The sequence below is a fragment of the Populus trichocarpa genome, chromosome 2 (genome assembly GCF_000002775.5).
Source record: "Populus trichocarpa isolate Nisqually-1 chromosome 2, P.trichocarpa_v4.1, whole genome shotgun sequence".
In the NCBI taxonomy this organism is placed as follows: Eukaryota; Viridiplantae; Streptophyta; class Magnoliopsida; order Malpighiales; family Salicaceae; genus Populus; species Populus trichocarpa.
Genome location: NC_037286.2, coordinates 4,456,336 through 4,482,837, shown reverse-complemented (window position 1 = coordinate 4,482,837; position 26,502 = coordinate 4,456,336). Strand labels below are relative to the sequence as shown.

The window sequence follows — 26,502 nt, the reverse complement described above, 5'->3', positions numbered from 1 at the left end:
TTTTCAAGTATATTTAGATAGTTTTAATATTTTGATATTAAAAATAATTATTTTTTTAAAAATATTATTTTAATATATTTTTAAATAAAAAATATTTTAAAAAATAATTACTACCGTATTATCAAATGGACTCAAAATCCTGGGCTTTGTTTTGTATTATTTGGTATTGTGTTATTGTTGTTTTTTAAAATATTTTTATTTAAAAAATACATGAAAATAATATATTTTTATATTTTTTAAAATTTATTTTTAACATCAATACATTAAAATAATATAAAAAAATTAATTTAAAAAAATATATTTTTAAATTTATAAAAAACATAATTCGACCACAGAAACAAACTGTCTTGATGCTCATCAATCTGACCGCGCGCACATGTATTATTTGATGTGTCCTGATGCACTTAAAGTTTCATTTCTTTTTGGTAAAAAAGTTAGCTCGGAAGGTAGTTCATTCTCAATTACTGTGCTGGCTTGCTGGCTGGCTGGCTGGCATGGACCAGTGACCTGGTAGGCTGGTACAAAGAGACAACATACATATGAATTAATGCCGTGTTCATGACCATGGGAGCTAGTTTACCAACGCTTTGTCTGCATCTATTGATCTGTTCTTGGAAAGCATATAATCGAGCTAGCTGCTTTGTCTGCATCTATTGATCTGTTCTTGGAAAGCATATAATCGAGCTAGCTGCTTTGTCTGCATCTATTGATCTGTTCTTGGAAAGCATATAATCGAGCTAGCTAGCTAGCTCAATTTCAAAGCTTGCAATTCATGCTCATTTATAGTCATCTATTTTGGTGTTTATTTTAATATCGGTGCAAACCGCGTTTCCAAGAAAGTCAGGGGTCAGCAAGGTAGTTGAGAATGAATTATTCTTTTGATTTGTTTTTTTTAAAAAAAAAACAGAAAGAAATAAAGAACTAGCACGTGGGCGGCTTGGATTAGTGAGTGATATGAATGGCTAGCAACTAGGCTTTCGATTCCTTATCGAGTGGCAGACAGGAAAAGAAAAAGGACACGAAAGTAGAAGTGGAATTGTTTCGAGGGACGGAATGGTCCTTAATGTTTCAAAACAAAAAAAGCCGTCCTCAAAAACTCTATTCCCGAAGCCAAATGAAAGTGAAAAAGGCCGGCCCATTACTACTTTTTTAATAAATCTGTCACAGAAATTAATTTCTGCAAAAGCGCGTACCAACTTTTTAGACGCATTTAAATTTGTTTTTTTATTTAAAAATATTTTTAAAAAATATTTTTTTATTTTTTAAAAAATATTTTTAATAGTAATATATTAAAAAAAATTTAAAATATATAAAAAATTAAAGGAAAGAAAAAATAAAAAATATTTAATTTTTTTAAAAAATATTTTTAAAACACAAAAGCAAATAGTGTATTGATATTTGATATGTTGTTTTTAAAATGTTTTCATTTAAAAATATATTAAAATATTGTTTTTAATTTTTAATATTAACACATTAAAATAATTAAAAAATATAAAAAAATTAATTTGAAGTAATTTTCTTTTTAAAACTTAGGAAGCGTTTGGGAACGCGGTTCAACCCGCGTTCCCAAAAAATTTGAATTTTTTTTTTGTTAAAATTTAATATGGTTTGTATGTTTTGGATCGTTTTGATGTGCTGATGTCAAAAATGATTTTTAAAAAATAAAAAAACATCATTGACATGTATTTTAGCACGAAAAATTATTTGAAAAACACTCATAACCACACTACCAAACACGCTGTTAGTATCATCGCAAAAAGGAACACAGCTTAACAAAATTCAAGAGGGAAGCCTTGATTTAGTCTCTAATTTATATAGTTATTTTCAATTAGATCCTAGACCTATACATTTCATCAGTTAGATCCCCGGTGCTTCCGGAATTTCTCGATAGTCGATAGGGTTCTTCTGTTAATATTTGTCATCTAATGTGCACATTTTGTGCAATAAAAAGACATCATCTTGAAGATAATTTAACGAGAGAATTTGCAAAAGGACTTGATTAAAAAAATTGTTTGAAACGATCGTTATCAAATGATTAAAAAATTCTTTTATCGTCCTTCCATTCCTGCAATGTAGTTATTTTGCTCGGGAGCCTCTTGACAGTCTATACCGAGCCCTTCTATCTCCTTGATAGCTTGTCTTTGATCGGATATAGGATTGGATTTAATATTGATATCCAAGAATTTACAAAGAGAAAAAAAAGGTTTATTGGTTTAATGAAAAAGAAAGAAATTAAGTTATTAGAGGTGGGGAAAGCTAATCTTTGTAATCTTAATCCTCAGGTCGTTTCTTTTTCTGGACTATTATCAGCAGAGCTTTAATTACATCCAAGACCAGCTGATTTGTTATAAATTCAAATCGCAACGGTGAATCTTTTTGCTAATTTCTCTTCTGAATACATATGATTATAGTTTTTTCTTTCCATCGCTTGCTTTCCTTTTTATCTTTTTGATAGTCTCTCTAGAAAATAGTTTTTCTTATGAAAAGTAGTTTTCATAAAAAATAATTTTTTTTATATTTAATAATGTTATAAAAAATAAATTAAAAACAATTTATAATGTTTGATTATGCCATGAAAAATAAGTTATAAAATAACTTTTTAATTTTTTTTTTCAAGTTTATGAAAAAAATAAGACCGAAATCTAATAAATAAATAAATAAATCAAATAAGGATAAAATCTAAAAAAAATTCAAATTCGATAAATTATTTCAAATAAAACAACTAGCAATAAAAAAAAAACTAAATTTGATAAGTGATAAAGTTAAAGGAGGATGAAATTAAAAAAAAATTATGAATTATTTCAAATAAAACAAATAGTAATTAAAAGAACATGAACTAAATTTAAAGAAAAAATAAATTGAATGGTTGCTTTGAATATTTAAAGGATCAGATATAAAAATTAAAGAAGAGAAAGAAAAACTAGGTGAATAAAATACTGCCAATGCCAAATTTTTTAGAGATAAATAAATATTGATCTCAAAATTAGAGATAAATTTATTTAATTTTAATTAAGAAGTAACTAAACCTCTTCAATCATCTCAACAAATCTTTTTTGTTCCCTTCCAAATGCTATCTTTTGTTGGCAACCCATTGATGGATAAGACGTCCTTTGCACAAAATGACAAATTGCTTCGATTTTATTTTATCCCAAGTTGGAACATCACAGAAATACGAGAGGGGGGTGTGCCCACCTCGTGGCCTTTCAATTTTTCAACCTTCCTCTCAAAAGCCAGAGTCAAATTGCTTGCATTAATTTGAGTGGAATCAAAAAATGTGGGCAGATACAGACACTTCAAATTGCATCTGTCCCAATTATAAAACGAACGAATCTTCATGTTGGGTATAAACAATTCAAAATAGTAGCACTCGGAAAGCTTCTCATTGGCTATAAATAAGCTCCTTCTTTTGTTAAGACATCAGAAACCAAACCAAACCATGGCCAGTGCTGCTAAGTCTTTCACCCCCGTTCTTCTGATTTCTTCTCTCCTTGTAGCTTCTTGGTTTTGTGCGACTGAAGCAAAAAGCACTCTTCCTGTAGTGCAGGGTCTGTCGTGGACATTCTACCAGTCTAGCTGTCCTAAAGTTGAATCCATTATAAGGAAACAGCTAGAAAAGGTGTTCAAGAAGGAGATTGGCCAAGCTGCTGGCTTGCTTCGTCTCCACTTTCATGACTGCTTTGTTCAGGTTACATAATATATGTCAAGATTTCCTTAAACTCATTTTAATTAGCATTCACTATTATGTTCAGTTGTAGAATTTATCTTTCATTAAATAATATCTACACATTAAAACTGCAGGGATGTGATGGTTCAGTCTTGCTTGATGGATCAGCCAGTGGTCCAAGCGAGCAGGACGCACCTCCCAACCTTACCTTGAGAGCAAGGGCATTTGAGATCATCGACGACCTACGCGAGCGCATACACAAGGAGTGTGGCCGTGTCGTCTCTTGCTCTGACATTCTTGCAATTGCAGCTCGCGACTCTGTTTACTTGGTTAGCCACTCGAATCACTCTGTTATACTAGTCTTTGATACTGGCTAGTTAGCATCCAGTATAAAATGGAACTCCTTTTACACCGTTAAATTCACGTATACTGTTCGGTAGTATTCCTGGAAACTTTTGGGCTTGGGTCCAAGATTTCAATTCCTTATCTCGGAGTTGGGTTCAAATCGAATAACTAGCAGCTTTCTCTGATAAAATCCCATCAGTAAAATGGTTAATTAATGGTTCTTGTTCTCGCCAGACAACGCGTGAGTCAAGTCTCTATGTTTGTATCTACATCTAATTTCTGTCCTGCAACTAAGGGCATTGGATGTGATTGACAAGGCGTCAGATAAGCTTAGCCGATGTTGTCGTTGGAGCTTTGACCATGTAGGACCGTTTTTGTATCTAAATGCGGAAAATTGACACATCTCAGTTTTTATCCAGTTAGTTGATGAGTGATAGCGTGAGGCAAAATCTGCATTAAGTTCTCATAATCTTAGAAGTCTCTGAAAAAGTGTTACGTTTATGACTTGTCACTTGTCATTTGTCATGAACATTAATACATATATAGATGTGTGGATATAAATATATATATATATTTATTTATTTCTAATGTGAGTCGTAATATTTTAATTCAGTTCAATTTGGCGATAATAACAACAGGGTTTCACAGTCAAATTTAGGCAACAGGCATTAAAAAATTGAAATGATATGCCCAATTAAGATTCCTTTCAGTCATAACTCATAACAAAAGCTAATCCTTCTTTAACTTCTTTGGATTTTCTTCTTTATTGCAGTCTGGTGGTCCAGATTATGATGTTCCCTTGGGAAGGCGAGATGGTCTAAACTTTGCAACACGAAGTGCAACCTTAGATAACCTGCCGCCACCCTTTGATAACGCCGATACAATTCTCTCATCTCTCGCCGCCAAAACCTTTGACCCCACAGACGTGGTAGCCCTGTCCGGCGGCCACACCATTGGTATAAGTCATTGCAGCTCTTTCACTGACCGCCTCTATCCAACCCAAGATCCTACCATGGACAAAACCTTTGCCAACAATCTCAAAGGTATTTGCCCCGCGAGTGACTCCAATAGCACTACCGTGTTGGATATTCGGTCCCCTAATAATTTTGATAACAAGTACTATGTCGATCTCATGAACCGCCAAGGCCTGTTTACCTCGGACCAAGACTTGTACACGAACAAGAAGACAAGGGGCATTGTCACTAGCTTTGCTGCTAATCAAAGTTTGTTCTTTGAGAAGTTTGTGGTTGCAATGATCAAAATGTCACAGCTAAGCGTATTGACCGGAAAAGAAGGTGAAATTCGCGCAAGTTGCTCGGTGAGAAACTCAGGCTCCAGCTACTTGGAGTCTGTGGTGGAAGAGGGTTTCGAGGCACTGTCAGAACTAATATAACTAACGAAGTAAGACTCTAATAACATGAAATGCCAGGTTCCACTAGCTAGATAAAAAAAGAGTTTGGGGTAGTTGGATCGTTGTGACCTTGTTGCTGTTTTTCTACAAATGCTGCTTGTTCTTTTCTTTTCTTTTCTTTTCGATAACTCAAAGGCTGCTTGTTCTTAAAGTAGTCGAGTCTGTAACATGAGTTTGGATAACTAATAGGACGCTGGCTTCGTCGAAGGAGGCGTGCATCGTTTAAACAAGTTGATGTTTATATTAATATCATAAAGTCCCCTAATAATTTATAATTATCGTTCTTTCTTGACTAAATTTAGAATTTGTGTTCCTAGCCGATGAAATTCGTAACATCTTCATGTAAGTGCCCGTTTAAGTATTTTTAATTTTGGCTGTGGTTTTTAGATGTGGTAGTAGTTTTCAAGCGTAATACTTTAAAAACTAATATTCTGACCTTTTGTTGTGTTATTTTCGAAAGTTATAATTTATAACTTTATAAGAACTACAGTCACAGCTTTTCCAAATAGACCGGCATAAAAGTGCATTCTAAAAACAAACAAATAAAATAAAAATACTTCAATACATTTCATTGTTCTCTTCTAGACAAAACTGAGCTATTGCAAATGAGATGGCCTTTTAGGTTTTTAAGATGTTTGGTAATGCAAACTTTAGATTCTCGAGTTGTTTGGGATTGCAGTATCGCCCGTGTTTTTTTTTTTTTTTAAATTAAATGCATGGAATGAAACTAAATATGTAACAAAAAAAAAGAGAATTATTTTATCTCGATTTCTTTCCCTCCATTTGACCTCCTATCTTTTTTTTCTTCCACCACCTGTATATATTTTGAAATCTGAAAAAGTCTTGGGCTCATTTAATTTAGATTAAATTAGGATTTTGGACAAAGATACTATATCCAATGATCCATACTCCTGTTTTTTTTATTGACGAGTTTGAATCTGCAGGTCAACAATAGTGTGATTATGTACATTTAACAAACTGTTTCTTTTTAAAACAAAATCCATTAAGTACTACAGTAATTATTTATTTATACATAGCTTGTATGAGACCTCCTCAAAAGTTAGCCAAAATAAAAGTGTATGATGAACATGGAATCAATTCTTGAGTGATACATGAACGATGGATGTGCTCACATTTAATGTACATACGTTTTATCCTCTTGATTATTGGCAAATCGACTAGGTTTGATTAGAGGGTTATGACTTATGCCCTCGAATACATAGGTTGTGCCTGGGGCTGCATAGATCGCGAGGTATCTCTTTTGTCTTGAAATTTGCTGCCGATTTAATGCGCATTGGACCCCAAGGCACACCTAGGCTCAAATTAAGGAAGGTTCTTCTCGAGGAATATTGGGTCACCAGGGCACTCCTGAGCCCAATGTTGAGAGTGTATGCCACATGGGATATGGAGTCACCGAGGCATCTGAATCCAAGGCGAGGCTCACAATCTTATGAGTCCAGTTTGGACTATTTGTCTCCAGTTAAACTTCGAAGCCTACGATGATCTTGAAAGTATATAAATACTCGGCCCAGATATGAAAAAACGTTTATGGGCTCGGCCCAAAATAGTACTTGCCCACGGGACCATCAGATCCCAATCACGGCTTCCAAACAAGCTTGGATGGAAATGGAGCAATTGCATTGCAAGCGATCCTCCTAAAAAAATCCAGAAGAAAAATGAAAAAGTTCACAATTATTTTAATTAAAAACTAGTTGATTTCCCGTGCTAAGCTACGAGATGAAACATTTTTTAACACAGAAAGGGTGTATGCATTGTTAATAGTTTTTTTTACTATCAAGAAATTTTTTAATATAAATTGAAAAGCCAATACACGCATTCAATAAAAAAGAATATAAGAATTATATATGCTAATAAATAATAATAAATTGGTTGATTTTAATTAAAGATTGAGTTGAAAAATTAAGATAAATATGTTATTTCTTAGAGAAAAATAGAGGTTGAATATTTGTTTAAATTTAAAATTGAATTTCTAAAAATTTAATTGGTTTGAATCAATAAAATAGATTATAATTGTTAAATAAAAAGTAAAAGGACTGAATAAAAAAATGATGCAAAGAAAAAAAGATCCCAATTAAAAAGGAAGAGGAAGGAAGTGAATAAAAAAAAATTGAAGTGGTTCAATTTTCATAATCCAAACATCATTTTACAGGTTAATGAGCATTAATTAATTTTACAAAACCAAACTACAATTACTAAATAAAAAGTAAAAGAACTCAATAAAAAAAAGATGGTGCGAATGAAAAAAAAAGACTCAATGAAAAAAAGATGTGAATGAAAAAAATATATTTAAAGTAGAAAAAATATATGGGTGAAAAAAAGAGAAATTTGTGAATTGAAAAAAAAAATTGTGGAAAACAAAGGTGCATAAATTAAAATAAAAAGATTTGAGGTGAAGGTGGTTCATTGTTGTTCACCTCAAATCTTTTTTTTTTTTTTTTTATAATTTAAAAACAAGGACATTATGGTTGATATAAATATACCAAAATATATATAACCTAACACACACACACACACAATGAGATGCGTGTAATTAATTTGACTTTTTTCTTCATCGATTATGTCTTGTTGTGCTTTTCCCCAATTAGTAATTTGAGATGTTTGTTAAATGTTTTTTTTTCCACACACAGAGAAAGGTATATAATTAGTTGTAGGTTATAGACTATAGAGTGATCTAGTTTTGTTTTGGAGACTAAATTGGTTTAATGATCACAACTGCTGTTAGCTAGCCAACGCGGGAGTCAGGTCTATAATTTCTGCCCTGCAACTGAGGGCATTGGTGTGATTAATAATGCACCAGAGAAAAAGCTCAGCCATGGATCATGTTAATATTGTTCGAGTCTTGACTATAATATTAATTTTATTTTAATTTTTTGTCGGGTCATGCTTTTTATCGACATACAGACAGGCAAGCTTAATTCAAAGCTAGGTCCATACACCTCCATAGCCATGAAAACGGGGAGATGTCTAGGCTAGTCTATCATTTTACAAATCCCAGGCGATTTCATTAGGTGATGTTTCTGGACGGTGGTTCTAGACATTGCAATTCCGTTGCTTTCTCTTTGTAAAATACTAGTTGATTGCTCTGTAAAATTTTAGTGTGGATGTCTACGTAATTGGAAGTTGGCTATGTTAAAATGAATGTTAACTTTAAGAGGTGTAACTCAATTAATCAGGTTTTGGATTTGTTTTTTTAAAAATTACTAGTTTGAGTTTTACAAATCTCAGGGCCACTAAAAGTTTACATGGTCGTTAACTTCAGAGTTCATAAAATTAGTCGAGGTGCGTATAAGTTGATCCAGACATCCATGTTAATCTAAAAAAAAAAAAGTATATGTGGTATTTATATAAATGATATATTTTAAGAAATTTGTAAATACAATGTTCCTGCCGGATGAAATTAACCTCTTCCAACAAGAATGACACGCAGTTCAGTAAGAATAAGACTCAAATTGGTTGTCATTTAATTAAATTATACTAAATGCGACTCGCCGTATCATCTATTAATTTCAAGTTCAAGTAAAAAAAATTAAACCCTCGCTAAATGAGCTCTTGATTCATTAACTATGCGTTTTTATTCGTCATTGACAATGACCATCGCTCGGTTACCTCATTCTTATGTAATTAATTAATTTTCATAATGTTAAAAATAATTGAATTAAATAATATTTTAAAAAGAGCAAAGTTATTCACACACATATAGTTAATGAGACAAGAACTTCGACCGATTCTTAAAAGTGGATCAAAAAACAAAACACTCCGTCCACACCAAAACACATGCAACTCGCTTAATTATAATTAATTTTTGATAAATTAAGTAATATGTGAAGATTTTTTAAAGTAGAATATTTTCTAGGTGGGTGCTTGGTTTAGTTGTGATAATAATGGCCCCATAGCAAACCAAGTGCCTTCAAAGTATTTTCCAGATAAATATTCTACTTTAAATGAGTACTCTTTGAAATTAATTTATCAAAAATCGAAGCCTACCCCTATCCTCACATTTGGGCATGAGCATAATAGACAGGACACAGCAAACATATCTTAAACACATGGCTAGAAAACCATTTCACCATCTCTCCCTTCATCTTTTTCGTTCAAACCTTTCTCAGGCATACGTTGCATAGACTATTTATAAGCCACGTCAAGCGCCATCCAAAGGAATTAAGAACTAGTTTTTGTGAATAATTAAGAGAATATAAAAAACCCCGATTAGTAATACATACTCTTTTATATTGTCGGGCAAACCAAAACTTTCAGTCATAGAGAGAAAAAGAGGGAAATCGAAGAGAAGGATTGAACTAAAACAAGATTATACGCCTTTAATTAATTCCAATATGATTTCTTATTATTTACATCTTTTAATTAAGTTTTTACATGTATTTTATGAAGATTAAGAAAAGTCAAATGGCGGAGGAAAACTCCAAGTTGTTTGAGATAAAACATGTCGCATCTCGCATGTATCTTTAAGGGCAACAGGATCATGCACGGGATTTTCTTGATGGGATGGTATCGAACATATCATATGAGAAATGAAATTAAAGGCAAGTCTGGAATAAAATGTAGATATTAGTTAGATAGATCAATCATTGGATTTGATAAGATAACAGAAGGAATCATTAATAATTAAAAAAACCAATGATACAATGGACGACGTCGTTGGTATTATGGTAACATGAATGGAAAGTCAAATTCAAGTTATGCAATGCGGCAATAAAACTTGCCTGCCGTTTCGTTCTGGGTGGCAGAAATGGTTATTTACTCCAGGGATAGTCCTACTGGGTAGTTCAAAAATTAAAAGAACGATAGAAATGTTACTCCGCCGCCCCAATTTCCGTCTAGGCAGTTGATTCCGCCGTGCTATAGCTATTCAAGCAGTGAAAAAAGGAATGAAAGAGAGCCACAAAGCAAAAGATATGCTCTCAACAAAATTCAATAAATCCTAACTAATTAAATATTATACGTGCCTAAAATGATCAAGAAATCTATCATTATATACGATTCTGATTAGTTATTTCTTGTGTCTAGAAATGAAAAGGTATCTATATTGTCCAGAATGTATATTATAAGTATGTAGAGGTTAAAAAAGCTCATCAACATTAGTTATGAATAGGTGTTTTCTTTCTCACTGGTGCAGAGTCCATGGAGGTGATAAAATGATCTCGTTCTTCAAGATATATAATTATCATCTTCTTTCAATCTGAAATGAGCATCTCGACTCGAAACTGCTGGAGCATAACCCTCGTAAGTATCTGCTTTTACGCTGCTACAATATATATGTGTGTGCGTGCGCGAATAATTGACAGAATCGATTTAGGATCAAGGGAGAGCAGTTAATTAATATTTTCCTCCCAGAAGCACTGGTGTTCGAATTACCTTCGGAGAGAACAAAAATGACCAGAATAGCAAGCCTGAAATGAACAACAGGTTTCGTATCTGCTCCTCAACAATTAATTGAAATTTATTAATTAAGATAGACACTCAGTGATGTTTGATCAAATTTATTAATTAAGAAACAGTAGAATTTTGCATGGAAAGGGACTCGGTATATATATTTCCAAAGCATGGTTGAATAATCAACTAGTGGTGAGTTGCAAAGTGATAACACCAAGACATGGGGATAGGGGAGCAACGATATTGACATATTTAGATCCAAGGCCCTACTTTATATATGCGTATATCATCTTCTGAGGTTCTAAATCGGTTTGTGCTGAAATATTCATTATCTATCTTAATCGGAAGAACACAATGCATTGATGAGTTGGTACTATCTTTTAGTTTCGAAATTATTTTCAAACCCCGCAGCACAACACAAAAGCCAAAACGTACGTAGATCATTAACTAATCATTAAGACCTAATGTTTCATCTAACCTAGACCGACCCTAGAGATAGTGGGGCTCATTTTGATCATGCGACAATACCAGGCCAACTATCACAATATTGACAAAATGCATCAATGAAATGAAGCAACTAAGTAAATGATGGAAAGATAGGAGGGAGACATTGCAGGTTGCCAATGTTCATTTCTTTGGCAAGTCATTCAAAAATGTTTCTGGATGCAAACGGATCATGATGCTCGAAATACGCATCATGGGTCCATTCTGTCTCTTGCGAGTCGACCTCTGCTTATCACCTCTTCTAAATTATTGATCAGTTATACTTATCTGGAAGCAAATAAAATGAATGCCAAGTCTCAACAATTAGCTTGTCGGAGACACTTCAACATCCAAAACGTGCCAATGGCACCATAAGACGGGGAAAAATAAGCGCTCAAACTCAAGCTTATAGAATATCAAAATTGTTGCAGTTAATTTGTTTTTGTGAACCGAATAAAGTTTCATGGATATGATGATTTTTTAGGGTGTTGGCGTTCGAATTCCAAGTCTCTTAAGAAATTTGAGAGTTTCTACAGTTCGATTGGCCTTTTCTTCCCTGCTACGTACTTAATTAGAGTATCGAAGCTATGCATTTGTATGTTGAAAAATTCAAAAAGCTTAATTCAATATATAGGTCACATAAATCAGATCGGGCTCAAAGGGAATCGATTGAATGATCTCAAGAATCTCAAGCTTTAGTGTTCCTCCAAGTTCGAGCTTCAGTTAGTTGGTAATGTTATTGACGTTATTTTTATCATAATCATTAATTATTGTATTCTCTAGAGGTAAGGAAAAGTCACACCCAACTCTCCCCGTCGATGATACATGACAACTACTAATCCGACCCAAGGGGTGATTGATAACTTGCAGTTAATTATGACTTGGCTTAATTCGATGTGCCATAATTTGGTCTCAAGCTCTTTGTATGCAGTCAGTGGCGGAGCCACCTGGCCCCCTTTTTCTTTTTTCAAGATATTTTTTTATATTAAAATATTAATATAACAGCCTTTATCTTGTAAAAAAATTAAAAAAAAAGAAAATAACGTGATTAGACAAAAACCATAACTTTGGATTTCTGTCTTTTTATTATATTTTTTCTTGTTAATTTCTTTACATCTTCTGTCAGGTAAGTTGGTTTTTGTTTTTTAGTCCTTTTTTTTAAATTTATTTATATTGATTGAATATAAATCATGCCTATCTTTTAGAATTTAAGAATTGCTATGATTCTTGAATTTTGAGTGTAAGTTTCTTTTTTAATTCTCTAAATAACAAATTTAGTTGGGGTTATTTTATTTTTTTTTCCTTCTCTTTTAATAAAGTTTGAGAATTTTACATCTAAGTTTTAATAGGTGACTAACAAAAATTAAGTTTTTAGAGCTTAAATTGTTTTAGCTAAGAAAATAAGTAGTCTATCAAATAAAAAATATATGAATAACTTATTAATTTTTAGATGCAGATGTATAGTGCTTCAATATGTTATGTTAATAATTTTAAAATTATTTAATCACTTATTATTTTATTAATTATTCATTAATTAGGGATTGAAAAGGTAATTTTCAAGTTTATAAACAGAAATCAATATCTTAATTTGTTTAACCTATTACTAGATTCTAGTTACTCTAAACCCTTAATATTACTATATTGTTTTTCAAAAAAAAAAAATAGTGAAGTAGAATACTAATTTAAATCACTGCATACAAATATGGAAATATAGAACATCTAGAGACACATATATCATAATCAGCCTTGAACCAAAAGGTTGCTTAGGAAGTTCATGTGATCGGCTCGAGCTCAAGTTGTTTGTTTAATAACAAGATAGTCATTTCTCTTAGAAGTCATAAAAATCAAGTTCGTATTTGCAAGTCCACTAGTGTGGACAATAACATTTATAGAGCCAGCGAGCAAACTGGTTTCCGATCTGACGAGAGATTCAGATATTAGGAAACGGGTTATTTCAGACTGGGATTGCTGAAAAATTGCCTATCTAGTTCTGACATAATGCACCAACATTTGCAGCTCTTGCCTTCAAGATCTATCTTCGAAGCAGGAATGGAAGTCTGGTGCATGATATTTATGATTCTTGCAAACATTTCAACGTGCTCAACTATGATCATAGATATTTGGATTTATGCATTAAAATTCTTAGTTAGATTATGCATGTCGCCAGGAGGGAAACACTTGCATTGTATGTGGGTTCTTTGCAGCCAATTAGCCCATGTCACTATGGCCACGGACAGATATTATATCGGCCGAAGAACAGTCATCTCCTGTCTTCAAGATTTTTATTGTTACAGGACTACTTTTAGGATAAAAAAAAATCATCGCAGAGTGAAATTTAATAAATATTTATTTATTATTTTTTAACATTTTAAGATCCTCTGAAATTCAAGGTTCTTGATATAACAGTACCATTCAGTTTCAACCTTGAATTGGCCCACTAAATTGACATCTCAATTTATCTTTGGCGAAAATAAATAAATAAATTGTTATTTCAAGAATTAAAACATAAGTAAAGATTTTATCAATTAATTGGGAATATATAACACAGTGGTTGAGTACATTAATATTTTCCTGGTCAAACAACAAGGACATTTTAAATCTACATGGCAAGAACTAAACATATATAACAATTTGATAACAACAACAATAAAACATTCTTAAAAAAATAAGAATTTAATTCGTTGGAATCCAATACTCATCCATGCAAGCCATCATTCAATTTTCATAAATCCATAAGTAGTAATTGGACACCTTTTTACTAGTTCCACAAGAGAATGTGATTATCAAATAAATTAATTTATTAATTAAAGTGTGACTGTAAATAAGCGAGCAGACTTATAAATACTAAAAAACTTTTCGAGTAAAAGATAGGATTAGATAAAGAAGAAAATTGAAAGCATTACTGATTACACTGTTCTCTTTTCATTTAAACGATTTGTCATTGGGAATTTCGCCAGTCACATGAAAATTGCCAAAGGCAACTATTTTGGTCAGCCTACCGAGAATCAAATCACTAGGAGTCTAGGACGATATACAACTTGCAAGAGAGAATTTTGGTGAGGCAACTTTTTTTTATTTTGAAAAAAGGTCAAATAAGCGTACAATTTGCAAGAACTTGGGTGGGGAATATTATGATGATATTTTGTAATTTTGCATCCATTAATATTGAAGTAGCCTAAAAGGATTAAAATGTGTTTGTTTTAGAGGTAATTTTTTTGGTTATGGATTGAAAAAAAAAGATAAGTTTAAAAAAAATACAGTTAGTTTGATTTGGATATGTATTTAGTAAATATTGTGATTGAAATTTATGTGTAGCAAAAAATATGTATAAAATATTTACCAGTTGTGTTTGGAAGTGTGGTTGCTTTTCAAAGTGCTTTTTACTTGGAAATGCAACAAAATAATATATTTTTTATTTTTTAAAAATTATTTTTGATATCAGCGCATCAAAATGATATGAAAACACAAAAAAAATATTAATTTGAAGCAAAGAAAAAAATAAAAAAATTTATTTTTTTCAAAAGTGCTTTTAAAACGCAAAAACAAACAAGGTTTTACGAAACTCAATTAAAAAAGCATGTAAAACTGTTGTACAAAAACTGCGTTTCTAACTCATTTTTTTAGTGGACTCCATAGTACAAAATACAGTTTGGTTTGTTACCAAAAACCTTGATGCGTTTATATGGAAGTGAGGCTACGTTTGTTTTTCGCTAGCTTTTGTGTTTGCGGTGAAACAAATGCAATAAGGTGTTTGGTAACAAATCAAACTGCGTTTTCTGCTATGGGGCATACTAAAAAATTGAGTTTGAAACACAATTTTTATAAGCAGTTTTTGCATGTTTTTTAACTAAGTTTCGTAAAACTCTCTTTGTTTTTGTGTTTCAAAAGTGTTTTTGAAAAAATATGAAATATTTTTATTTTTTTCTTTGCTTCAAATTGATATATTTTTTGTGTTTTCAGATCGTTTTGATACGCTGATATCAAAAATAATTTTTAAAAAATTAAAAAAAAATAATATTTTGATGTATTTTCAAATAAAAAACACTTTGAAAAGCAACCGCAACCACACTTCCACCAAATATTTTATACATGTTTTTTTGCTACATATAAACTTCAACTACAATTTTTACCAAACACGTATCTAAATCTAACTAACCACAGCTAACCATATTTTTTTTAAACTTACTTTTTTTAAACCACAATCACAAAACCTACCTAAAAAACAAACACACTCAATTTTTTTCATCACTAGCCCGCACTACCAACCTCCCTCAATTTTTTTCAACATAAAAAAATCATGCTAAGATGGTGAAAGTGTATTTGAAATTCAAGTCATTAATTTGATTGGAAAATAAGCTCAACTAGGTACATAATATAAATAACAAAATATAATGCCAATAAATAAATATAATGATAATAAATAAATTGAAAAAAATAACAATGTAAAAAAAACTATGAAACTCTTCAAAAGCAAATTGAATAATACCACGAAGTTTAATTATTAAACAACCTAATATTGAAGAGAAAAACTAAAATTTTTTTTTTAAAAAAAAGCAATGAAAAAAAGGACCCGAGTCAACCCGGGCTAACCCATTAATCCCACGAACTTAGGCACAAGACTGAAATAACATCATAGAAAGAAAAATGAAAAAAGAAGAAGCATGAATACCAATTCTCAATAAATCAAATATTGATTGAAAAGATTAAAAAAAAAGATTTAAAAAAAAATCAAAGTCAACCTATAATAAACTTTGAAACTCGTGACCTTGGTCATGAGTTTTGAACAAGCCACATAGAAAGCAAACCCTAAAAAATAACGCAATAAAATTCTAAATTAACAGAATATCAAGGGATGAAATTGAAAAAAAAATACAATAAAAAAATTCATAACAAAAGAAATAATAATAAAAAACAGTGACTAAATTTGATATAAAAATAATTTGAAATCAGATTTTAAAAGATAAAATTGAAGAAAAAAAATCAATAAAAGAGGTTTAAAAAACAAATAACAATCAAAAGGATGAGACCAAATTGGATACAAAAAACAAATGAAAAGACCTTTATATTTTAACAAAGAAAAGAGAGAGAAAACAAGGAAAAAAAAATTTCACTAGAGCCCAACCACCGCACCTTCGTATATATGCATGGTACCAACAAAAAGAGAACAACAAGGTGTTTTAAACACCGCCCTTAAAGGCATCATTTAGTAGTGGGGTGGCTCCCCATGCATTTCCTGAAGGGTCGCTCATGAGGGTGTGTGGTGCATGCTTCAACAACTTATTTTTTTTTAAGTAATATTAATGAATGTTAAAAGATCAAATCACCTCAAGCCAACTTGTTAATCACTAAAAAAACCATTTGACAAAAAAAATCCTTGGATACAAGCTTGACAAATCTCTTTTTTAAGGGCGATATAATTTTTATATTGTTCTTAAAAAATATAAAAATACTGAATAGCCCTATTAACCTTGTAACACTTTTTTTTTCAGGGTAATTAAGTCTCTATGATATACTTGTAATGTAAAAGATAAAAATACTTAATTGCCCCTATTAATCTTTTAATAACTTGTATTTTTAAAGGTAATAAAATATTTATAATGTGCATTTAAAAAATAAAAATAAAAATAAAACCAAAATGTCTCCTATTAATTATATTATATCTAAGAAATCATGTGTAAAAGATTAAATTACCTCCAATGTTAATTTTATTTTTTTAGAATAAAATAATAATAATTACACTATTCCAATTCACTCACAAAACAATATATAGTGAATTCACTATTCCAGTCATTTCATATATATATATATCTTTTAGAATTGCACGCCAAGGCAAAACGCTTCCCATGCCTCAAATGTCATCATGGTGTTTCCCTCGGTGGAAACACATGGAAACAGTCAAGGTTCTGTTTGTATTACCTTTTGCGTAATGAAACGCATACCCTTAGGATATATGTTAGAACTTTGAAGTTCCCGAGCCGTGAAAGTTGAGAATTTTGGTTCGACAACTTCGTGAACTTACAAGAATTGTTTGGCTAGGTATATGCCTATGTGTGGATTCCTCCCCACTTCACTAGGCTGGCCATGGCATGAGGTTCGAAATAAAAGTGCCTTTAGGAAAATATCCTCCTTTTGTTGACCTTTTCTTTATAGCAAGCACAACTTGCAAATCTCGAATAGCTCCGACAAAGATTCTACTCCGAATTAAGGTTGCCTCATGAATTTCAAAACCTTGTATGATTTAGGTTTGTTTGGCAGTGTGGTTGCGGTTGCTTTTCAAATAGCTTTTCGTGCTAAAATACATGTCAATGATGTTTTTTTATTTTTTAAAAATCATTTTTGACATCAGCACATCAAAATGATTTGAAAACACTAAAAACATATTAATTTGAAGTTAATAAAAAAATAAAAAATATTCAAATTTTGTCAAAAGCGCTTTTGAAACGCAGAAACAAACAGGCCCAATATGGGTAAAATCAGTCCACCCAGGATGAAGTATTTTCCAAAGTAAATACTCAATATGGAATTTATATATATATATATATATATATATATATATATATATATATATCATTTGTAGATAATGTTATTTAATTTTTTATTATAAAAAGAAAAGGTTATCCTGTCTATTTATTTTTGAAGAAGGCACGTTCTATTGGATTGGATGTTACAAGCAAGCGCCTGGCAGGGTAGCACAACCAAGCTAATTGCATCTTAACCTCTCCTGCAGGGCTTAGGCTGTCAGCTAGTAGAAATTCAAAGTTACTAGAAATTACGAGGTCCAATATTATTTTGCTTCGTTCAAATGCATTATTTGCCGGGTCCACTCGTAATTTCCTGTTAAGAATATAGATAAACAGCACAGTAAAGAAAGAAAAAAAAGGCATTTGGGTTTGGGAGTTTGATGGGAACAAGAAACTCAAAGTTACTCCCCAGAAGTAACAAGTGTTTAATGCTTTCACGTCTTTCTTTCAAATACATTATTAGATTGTGTTATATAAAGTTATTTTTTAAAATATTTTTTATTTAAAAATATATTAAAATAATATTTTTAAAAATTATTTTTAATATTAACATATCAAATTAATGATCTAAAACATAAAAAATATTTTAAAATAAAATATTTTAAATTTTTTCAAAAACACTTAACCAAAAAAACAAACACACTATTAATTCAATTGAAGCCACTGCCCCAAAATTATAAATAAAATAATAAAAGGTTGAAAGTAACATATTTCAGGACAAAAAAAAAGAACTCTCTAGTGATCAGCGGTTGCAATCACCTCTAACACTCATTCTTTGGATACATAAGATTGTTAGAGAAGGGAAGATGTTATTTTGAAGAGATAAATTAATAAAATTATATTTTGAATAGTATAAATATAATTTTTATTATTATGTATACTTTAATAGAAAAAAATTATTTAAAAAGCTAATTGTATTGGAGTTGGAGAAATAAATGCTTTATTTTTTCTTCAAAAAGTTTGATGTTATTTTTATTTTTACATGGTTATATTTAATTGATTTATTTTTTTGTTTGCCTCACTTTATTGATTTTGATTTTTTTAAAAGATATATAAAAATAATATTTTTGAAAAGAGAAAAGATATTTTAGTATTCTCCTTAAAAAAATATAAAACAAGTATTGAAGAGTTGAAATAATACTTTTTTATTTTATTTTAAGCTTTTGGTTTAGCATAGTTGCTCTTATAAAAGTGGGATCGTCAAGATAATGTTCCTTCCCATAAAAACAGCATAGGCCCACAAAACACTAAGCCCCCAATATTAGCAGAAAGTGGAAGATGACTCCTTTGCTTTTATTGTTGGAAATTGCTTTTGTTCTGCTCAAAAAATCCTGATCACATCAAACTTAACTAAACATCTGCAAATTAGCCGACACTTATAAAAGGCAAGGTTGGCTACGGCTAATGGCCCTGGCTGGCTGTTAAACTAGACACTATCGTGTTTGGGACCTCGACTTGCTTCTTCACCAAAACAGATGTTTATATCCATCTGTTCGAAGCCTAAAGTAAACTCTCTCAACTGCCCCCCCTCTCCTAACCCCTTTGTAGATGTTAGTGGACCCTCGCCCATCACGTGAACTCATTCGATCATGGCATCTTGTGCAACTTGGCCCCACCAGCCACCACTAGTGCTGGTTTTCATGATTCCCGTCATAAAACACACTATGATAGCCACTGATCCTCCCTCAACATCACCACATGGTCTGCCATCACAGAGGATCATGATGCACCTCCTTTACCCTAATGATCTCTACCCTCTATTCAATGTCCAATGCAAATCTTTTGACGTGCATGTGAACATAATATCTCTAGGTCTCAATAATAATATAAATACCATGTAGGAGCCAAAATAATGTGCCCACTAGCTAAATGTGCTCACTAGCTAACTGATTAGCAAAAACCATCACAGTTGGTACTTTTGCTTCGCTCCTTACTTAGGTTTTGGTGATGGAGAAGAGCAAGTCATTCCCTCAATATTCTTCATTTTTCTCCGGTGAATTTGGGTTTGAAGATCAATCGAATTCATATAACTTTAACGGGCCATGCCAAAAGGGAAATGGTTTTGCAACATCAAGCGATCCAGAGCTGAAAAGGAAGAAGAGGATTGCATCTTACAATGTTTTTACCGTGGAGGGTAAGCTTAAATCTAGTGCAAGGAACAGTTTCAAGTGGATCAAGAGCAAGTTCAGCGACGCTCGGTATGGTATGTGAATATCAATTACATGGAAGTACATAGGGTTTAATTTTAATAGCTTCATGGGTGGTTCTATTTTCTTTTTCGTTTTCTTTTCTTTTTGTCCGCCACTTAAAAGCACAACAAGTGTCATGAAATCAGGTTGTTTGGGATCTTCTTTGCATGGGACATATATGCATGCCATGCATCATCTCCTAAGTTCGATCATTTGGGGTGTACTACGTGTTTATTGATGAAAAAGAGTTGAGGTTTTCATTTTTTCCCTTCTACATATACCGTCTGATTTCATCACTAACATCTACTTACTTTGCAATTAGATCTTTTTAGACAGTAAGTTTATCAGAAGCAACCAATAACATTGATGATAGATTAATGTTTCGTCATTAATTTGCCAGTCAAACAAACTCTTGAGTGCTTTTCCTTTTAATTTTTCCTTATATTTGAAGAAGCATATGGAAGACCACATGAGTCTAGATTGTGAGCAAACAAATGGGGAAGGCGCAGCCCACTTTCTTCCTTGAGAAGACATGGGAACCGTGCTTGTTAATTATAAATTACCCAGTTTCTGTTGGTCGAAAAAACTCAATATTACTTATAAAACCGATCCCCCCCCTCGTTTTTTTTTTCCTCAATGAGCAAAAGAGCAACGAGATATATAAGTCTCTCTGAATAGCAATCCCGAATTTAAGATAATTACTCTTTTCCCTTTGCTCGGGAAGGCCAATCGAACTCGCAACTCTTCATGATCATTAACGAAACTTGGGACATGAGAGCTAGAAAAATATCCACTAGATTATTGTAATTAAGGCCAAAATTAAAGATGGCATTTATTTAAAAGGTCCCAGTCTGTTTGCAATTTTCGACACACGTGTAAGTAGGGAAACTTGTATCTTGACCATTCATTAAGCTAACCTTGCAATTGCAATTTGGAATTTAAGCCTGTTGCAAATTTACTACAAAACCCTACCTAAACCATGAATATTGGAGTTAATTAGAGGGATAAATTAACTGAATTGATGTTCATCCCTCCCAAACTGGAGTTAAGGCGCTCCGAGGTTTTCATGTATCACACGCAAGGCATTAGGTATCAGTGTCTATCGCATAAATATCATTTTTTTTTCTTCGTCATTCTGTAATCGGTGATGGCAGTGAAATGAGAGGGTAATCTCTTTTCAAACTTGATAGTCCCCCTCCATTAGTCCTCTTTTACGTGACAAAGATGGTCACCCTTTTTTTTCTACAAGAAAGAAAGAAAAGGTCCCGCTCCACCACAAAAGCTAATTGCACAATCAGATTTGTATTGTGTCCTTTTGCGACTTGTGAGCATATGCTTGTCCCGATCGAGCTAATTCATAGGGCCCATTAACACCTTTTTATCCAACATCGTCAAAATAAAAAATAAAAAATAAAAAATAAAAAACCTTTTTCTAATGAATTATTGGATCAACAAAATCTTCAAGCGATCCTATCAAGGTCTCGTGAACCAAATTCGTGAATTGTTTTCAGTTCACATGTTCATTAGTGAGTACCGAAAATCCGAAAATCAACGCTCCTCCTCGATCCTTATTTGATTTTTCAATGATGGTTGTTGCTTTCAATGGTTTGGATTTTTTTTTTTTTTAATCAGGCTAGTGTGGTTTCGAAGAGCCCAATAGGCATGGCAATTAAAGGACATCAGTTTTGCGTCCTTCCTTCCTTTTTAATTAATTGTTCTTGTTTTCTGATTCTCATTTAGGATGTTTGCAACAGCTGTTAAGGATGCTTTTTAAAATTTATTTTTTTATTTTTTAAAATTTATTTTTAATTCCAATACATCCAAGCCGTCTAAAAACATTAAAATATTTAATTTAAAATAAAAATAAATTTTAAAATTCTTAAAAAGCCCAATTTAACCAGTTCTCAAACACCAATTGTCATTGGATCCCTTGATTGAAAGAATTTCATAATTAGATTCCATACCCTTTAGAATATCTTGAACGAACACCCTATTTATGTTCTTTAATGTTTTCAATAAAAAAAATGCATGTTTTATGCAATAAAAAACGCAATTTTGAAGAAAATTTTATTCTTTTTTCATTATTTATTCTTTTATTTACAATTTTATACAGGCAGCCCAATTAAGGAATTCTAACAGGTAGGCGACTCGGTCGAGGAAAGTTTTTATATAGATACTACACTGAGAATCAATATATATATAGTTGGAGCCTGGAGGACTAGTATGAGGTTATCTTAAAAAAAAAAAAAAAAAAAAAAATCTTTTCCGAAAACTAAAGTATATATTTTCTCCCGGGTTGGAGCTTGCAGAGGCGCCGTCCCATTCATCTATAACACTTAACATTTCAGTTATTCCTATAAAAAAAAACTGAAAAAGTTTTTTTTTATTCGCCATCTTCAATGAGTGAAGGATGAATATAAGAGTAAGTACATAAAGTAGAATTGTTAGATATAAGTTCACGGGTAGCATTCGATTACAGAACATAGTGTAATATGCAGAACGAGTGTATTTTCAGCATTTCTGACCAAAACGAAAAATAATATGAGTAATCACATTCGAGATACAGCAAATATGATCCAAAATTCTCAGAAAAGGAAAGAAAAAAAAAAAGAGTTACTGCTCGACGTGGCCTAGTTATCCACTGCATATAGTACTTCTAACTACTTCCCTTGATCGAATTTCTGAATTCTCTTGTGGAAGCAGACCTATGGACTCGATTTAATCTGTACATGTCATTGTTCACATTGTACATGGTGCTGCCTGTCCTTGAGGTAGGTAAAGGGGGCAAGTTCTTGATGTTCTTGGGAGCATTAGTATGGCCTTGTGTTTTTGGAGACATCTTCTTAGAAGTTGCAATTCGGGATTGCAACAAATTGGGTGGCATCTCAAACAGGTGAGTCGGTTTTGTTCCAGAGGAGTTGCTACTAGTACTGCTGCTGCCTGGCTCATGGCTTTGGTTGATTGATTCACGAGTCTCCTTTGGCTCCTGAATTAACATCAGCATAATGATACATTTTTAGCAATAGCAGCATGTATGATGCAACTGCAATAATATGCACAGAGGATCTTTTTACTCTTCTCTTTTTTAATAAATGTAATATGAAATATCAGTGTGGTCTCAGAAAGGTTAAGGACGGACATGAGCATAGTACTTAATTATCCTGCTATGTTTTTCCCATGAAATTTGACGCGGGCCCTAAACACACAGGGATGTGGCATGCTGCAGAATGGGATAGTTTGAAAGTGCAAAAGATAAAGGGAATTCCACCCATAGAAAGGGGGAAATAGCCTTATTGATCAATGTTATGAATTCCACTTGTGATGTGTACTGCTGTACTCTTTACCTCTTTCGGTTGCGCAGGATCTTCTTTTGGTTCTTCAGCTGCCAGATCTTTTTTCTTACGCTCACGATATGTTTGAGATCTTCGTTTCATTTTAGCATTCCTGCGCCTGCAAAAAAATAGGATGATAATGATTAATGAATTATTTCAAGAAAAATGGGGGAAAGGCGGAAAGAAGATAAAGAAAATTGTGATGTTTCTGCCATCAGACAAGCATGTGACGTTCTCTTTTAGCCTTTTTTACTGTATCACATTCACAGTTACACCAGAGTGACAATGATTATGCTACCATGATTTAGCTATTAAAAATTGCTGCCAATGATCAGATGCGCTTACTTTCTCTGTTCATCAGCTTGTGTGAGCTCATCTTCATCTTTTTTAATCACCGGGAGGCCTGATAAGTCGCATGCCAAAGGACTTATGTGAAAGAACTGAAACAAGAGAATCAACTCAGGAATAAGCTCTCCGTTTAATTAACTCCTTGCTATATTCTTGTTTCTGCTGGCATGCACTCTTTGAACATCAAAATCATCAATGGTGGTGTTGAAAATTTTAGGAACTAATTGAGAGTGTGTGAACCATATTACCTACACGATTCTCCTTAATTCTACTTAGCATTAATAGAACAAGAAATCTCACACTCCAAAAAAAGATACGGGCTGGGGGTAGCTAGAATGTGGAAATTAATGTAAAGGCTCTGTACTAGTGACAAGAACTCTAAATCACATTAAGCTTTTTAGTCATGTCCTTACTTCATTTTGGAGAGCTGAAGATGCACAGCCGCGAGATGCAGGATCCAGAGCAAGAAGTGTGGTTAACAGACCCAAAGCTGATTCAGGAAACTCGCTGAAAGCTTCAAAAAGGCCAGGTTTGTATGTTCGTGGAGGTCGAAAGGATGTAGATAGCTTTAACTTTTTGCAATAGTCCTCTGGTGGAGTTCCACATAGTTTAAAAATCCTATGCAGCTGCTCGACCTGAATATTTCAGAGTTAACCATGTGAGATAACCATGTGACTAAACACTGTAATGAAGAACCAGGAATATTCTCCAAGGGTTGTGTTTCTCATAAATATCCAGTTAAAATCTCAGTCACGACCATTGATTTCACTATATACCTCTGTTCTTCCTGGCATGATAGGCCTGCCTGCGAACATCTCTGCCAAGAGACATCCAGCACTCCAGAGATCAATACCAGTTCCATAGTCTGTAGCACCCAGCAATAGCTCAGGAGCTCTGTACCATAGTGTCACAACTCGTGTTGTGAGAGGTTGCTTCTGTTTCGGGGAATAATAATTTGAAAGCCCAAAATCAGCAATCTTTAGCATCCCATTTTTATCAATTAATAAGTTTGATCCTTTAATGTCTCTGTGTAAAATTCCCCTATCATGGCAGTGCTGCAGACCTGAAAGCAGCTGTTGCATATAACACTTGACCTGCATTAACAGATAAGGTGAGCTACTAATAAACTAATACATGATCCCTAGAAACCAAATAAGAGAGTTTCTACCTGCGGTTCAGTAAGTCTTCCTTCAGGACGGGAGATGATTTTTGATAAATCAGACTTCATGAAATCAAAAACTAGATAAAGACTATACTGCATCCTTGAGGTGGCTAGTCCTTCAAGCTTTACCACATTGGGATGATCCAACTTCTGTAATATCATGATCTCTCGTGCCATGAATTTCACACTCTCTGGTTCTGACGTGTCAAATCGGACCTTCTTCAAGGCAACAATTTGTCCAGTTTCCTTATCTCTAGCTTTGTACACATTGCTATAGGTACCCTCTCCCACCTGTAACCAAGCATGAGAAGGCTAAGATGGTCTCGTGATCACAATAACCGTTCAAACAAGTTATCAGCAAACTTTACGATCCCTTCTCTTTTATAGGAAGTTAAAAACGAAACAAGAAGATCTGAATCTTTTAACTTTTGTGAAATGTGATCAGAACACCACGGAGCCTAATACATCCGTGAAGTGATCCATTCTGAATTTAGAATTGACACTTTGGAAACTAGAAAAACAGATTAACCAGGAAAAAAATTGTTTAAAATCTTTTCTTTTCTTTCATTTCTTCCGTAATTCCATCAAACTTTTTTTTATGATAACTATGGGAGACAGATTACACAGAAAAAGCATCCCAGCCCAATCACAACCATTTCAAATTCCCAAGGAAGAGTACAGACAGCTAATAAGAAGTGAGAAAATAAGAAGAAGAATTCAAGAACACTGACCTTGGCAAGCTTATCATAATTCTCAGCACTCTTAGGGATCAAACCACCCAAAACCTCTCCAGGAACGTTATCAGTTAGCCACTTGGGCCATCCATCCACTACCTCCTCCCCGCCAAACTCCACAAATCTCACTCTACCTGTGTCACTCAATTTCCTCTCTTCACCATTACCAGCACGACCACCATTATATTTCCTCGTTGGTTGTTCAGGCTTAGGGAGCCTGCCAGAGTATCTCTGCCCAGTGGATCTTCTATGGCCAGCGATATCTCCTTTTCCCACATAGCCACTTTCCATTTTGAGCTTCTCTAACCCTCCTGGGGTTGGTGATGAATTTACTGAATACTTTCCCTGTACACAGCCCATGGCCTTTCTTGGTCTAATACCAGTCCTTTTTTTCTTGAGAGAGACTAATGGTTCTGTGATGAATAACATAGCCAAGAAAAGACAGTGTCAAAGAGAAAAGACAGTCATAAATATGAATGGAGTTTGACAAAGAGAGTAAATAAAGATCGGGGAAGGCGGAGAGAGAGATTTTGCCGGCCTTGGACGGCTCTTTTGGATTTTTACTGTGTGTGGAGAGAACTCAAACGATCTTTTTTTATTCTAATATTCTACAAGGATGTGATCATTGAATTGAAGTCTCCCGGCTTCCCTGCTTCTTGTTATCTCCGTTGGGAGAGAAAGTGAAGAAGATACATGTGACAAGCTCACATTTTCAACCATTTTTTGGGAGGTCTGCAACAGCAATGAGACCTTCGCATATGCCTTTTTGCTGTGGCGGGAGATGGCCGTTTTGTGCAAGTCTATGTGAATGCTGGCCATCCCTACCATTTTGCCATAATTACTCCCAATTATCTTCTCGTTTTTCCAAAAAACATTTTTTGGGCCAAGATTATTGATAAAGGAG

The 26,502-nt window shown here is 33.0% G+C and overlaps 2 protein-coding genes across 2 annotated transcripts; one reads left to right on the top strand and one right to left on the bottom strand.

Annotated features, from left to right (window-relative positions):
- Positions 1-3,386: 3,386 nt before the first annotated feature.
- LOC7467801 (peroxidase 12) lies at positions 3,387-5,698 on the top strand. The gene is made up of 3 exons (XM_002302126.4): positions 3,387-3,685; positions 3,799-3,993; positions 4,782-5,698. The coding sequence occupies exons 1-3, from the start codon at positions 3,437-3,439 to the stop codon at positions 5,400-5,402; spliced, it is 1,065 nt and encodes a 354-aa protein (XP_002302162.1). The 5' UTR covers positions 3,387-3,436; the 3' UTR covers positions 5,403-5,698.
- Positions 5,699-22,447: 16,749 nt separating this feature from the next.
- On the bottom strand, positions 22,448-26,476 carry LOC7468766 (probable serine/threonine-protein kinase At1g54610). Its single transcript, XM_002300872.4, has 7 exons — positions 25,596-26,476; positions 24,871-25,155; positions 24,479-24,796; positions 24,116-24,337; positions 23,700-23,794; positions 23,367-23,472; positions 22,448-23,008 (listed from the first exon to the last, which is right to left on the bottom strand). Exons 1-7 carry the CDS (start codon positions 26,025-26,027, stop codon positions 22,679-22,681), a joined length of 1,788 nt encoding a protein of 595 aa, XP_002300908.3. The 5' UTR covers positions 26,028-26,476; the 3' UTR covers positions 22,448-22,678.
- Positions 26,477-26,502: the final 26 nt, after the last annotated feature.

Excerpts from the sequence above, each read along its gene's own strand:
- LOC7467801 (XM_002302126.4), top strand. The coding sequence starts at position 3,437 with ATGGCCAGTGCTGCTAAGTCTTTCACCCCCGTTCTTCTGATTTCTTCT. Across the intron at positions 3,686-3,798 it reads TTCATGACTGCTTTGTTCAG|GGATGTGATGGTTCAGTCTT; the intron begins GTTACATAATAT and ends TTAAAACTGCAG. Across the intron at positions 3,994-4,781 it reads CTCGCGACTCTGTTTACTTG|TCTGGTGGTCCAGATTATGA; the intron begins GTTAGCCACTCG and ends TCTTTATTGCAG.
- LOC7468766 (XM_002300872.4), bottom strand. The coding sequence starts at position 26,027 with ATGTTATTCATCACAGAACCATTAGTCTCTCTCAAGAAAAAAAGGACT. Across the intron at positions 23,795-24,115 it reads CTTCAGCTCTCCAAAATGAA|TTCTTTCACATAAGTCCTTT; the intron begins GTAAGGACATGA and ends CTCTTGTTTCAG. Across the intron at positions 23,473-23,699 it reads CAAGCTGATGAACAGAGAAA|GCGCAGGAATGCTAAAATGA; the intron begins GTAAGCGCATCT and ends ATTTTTTTGCAG.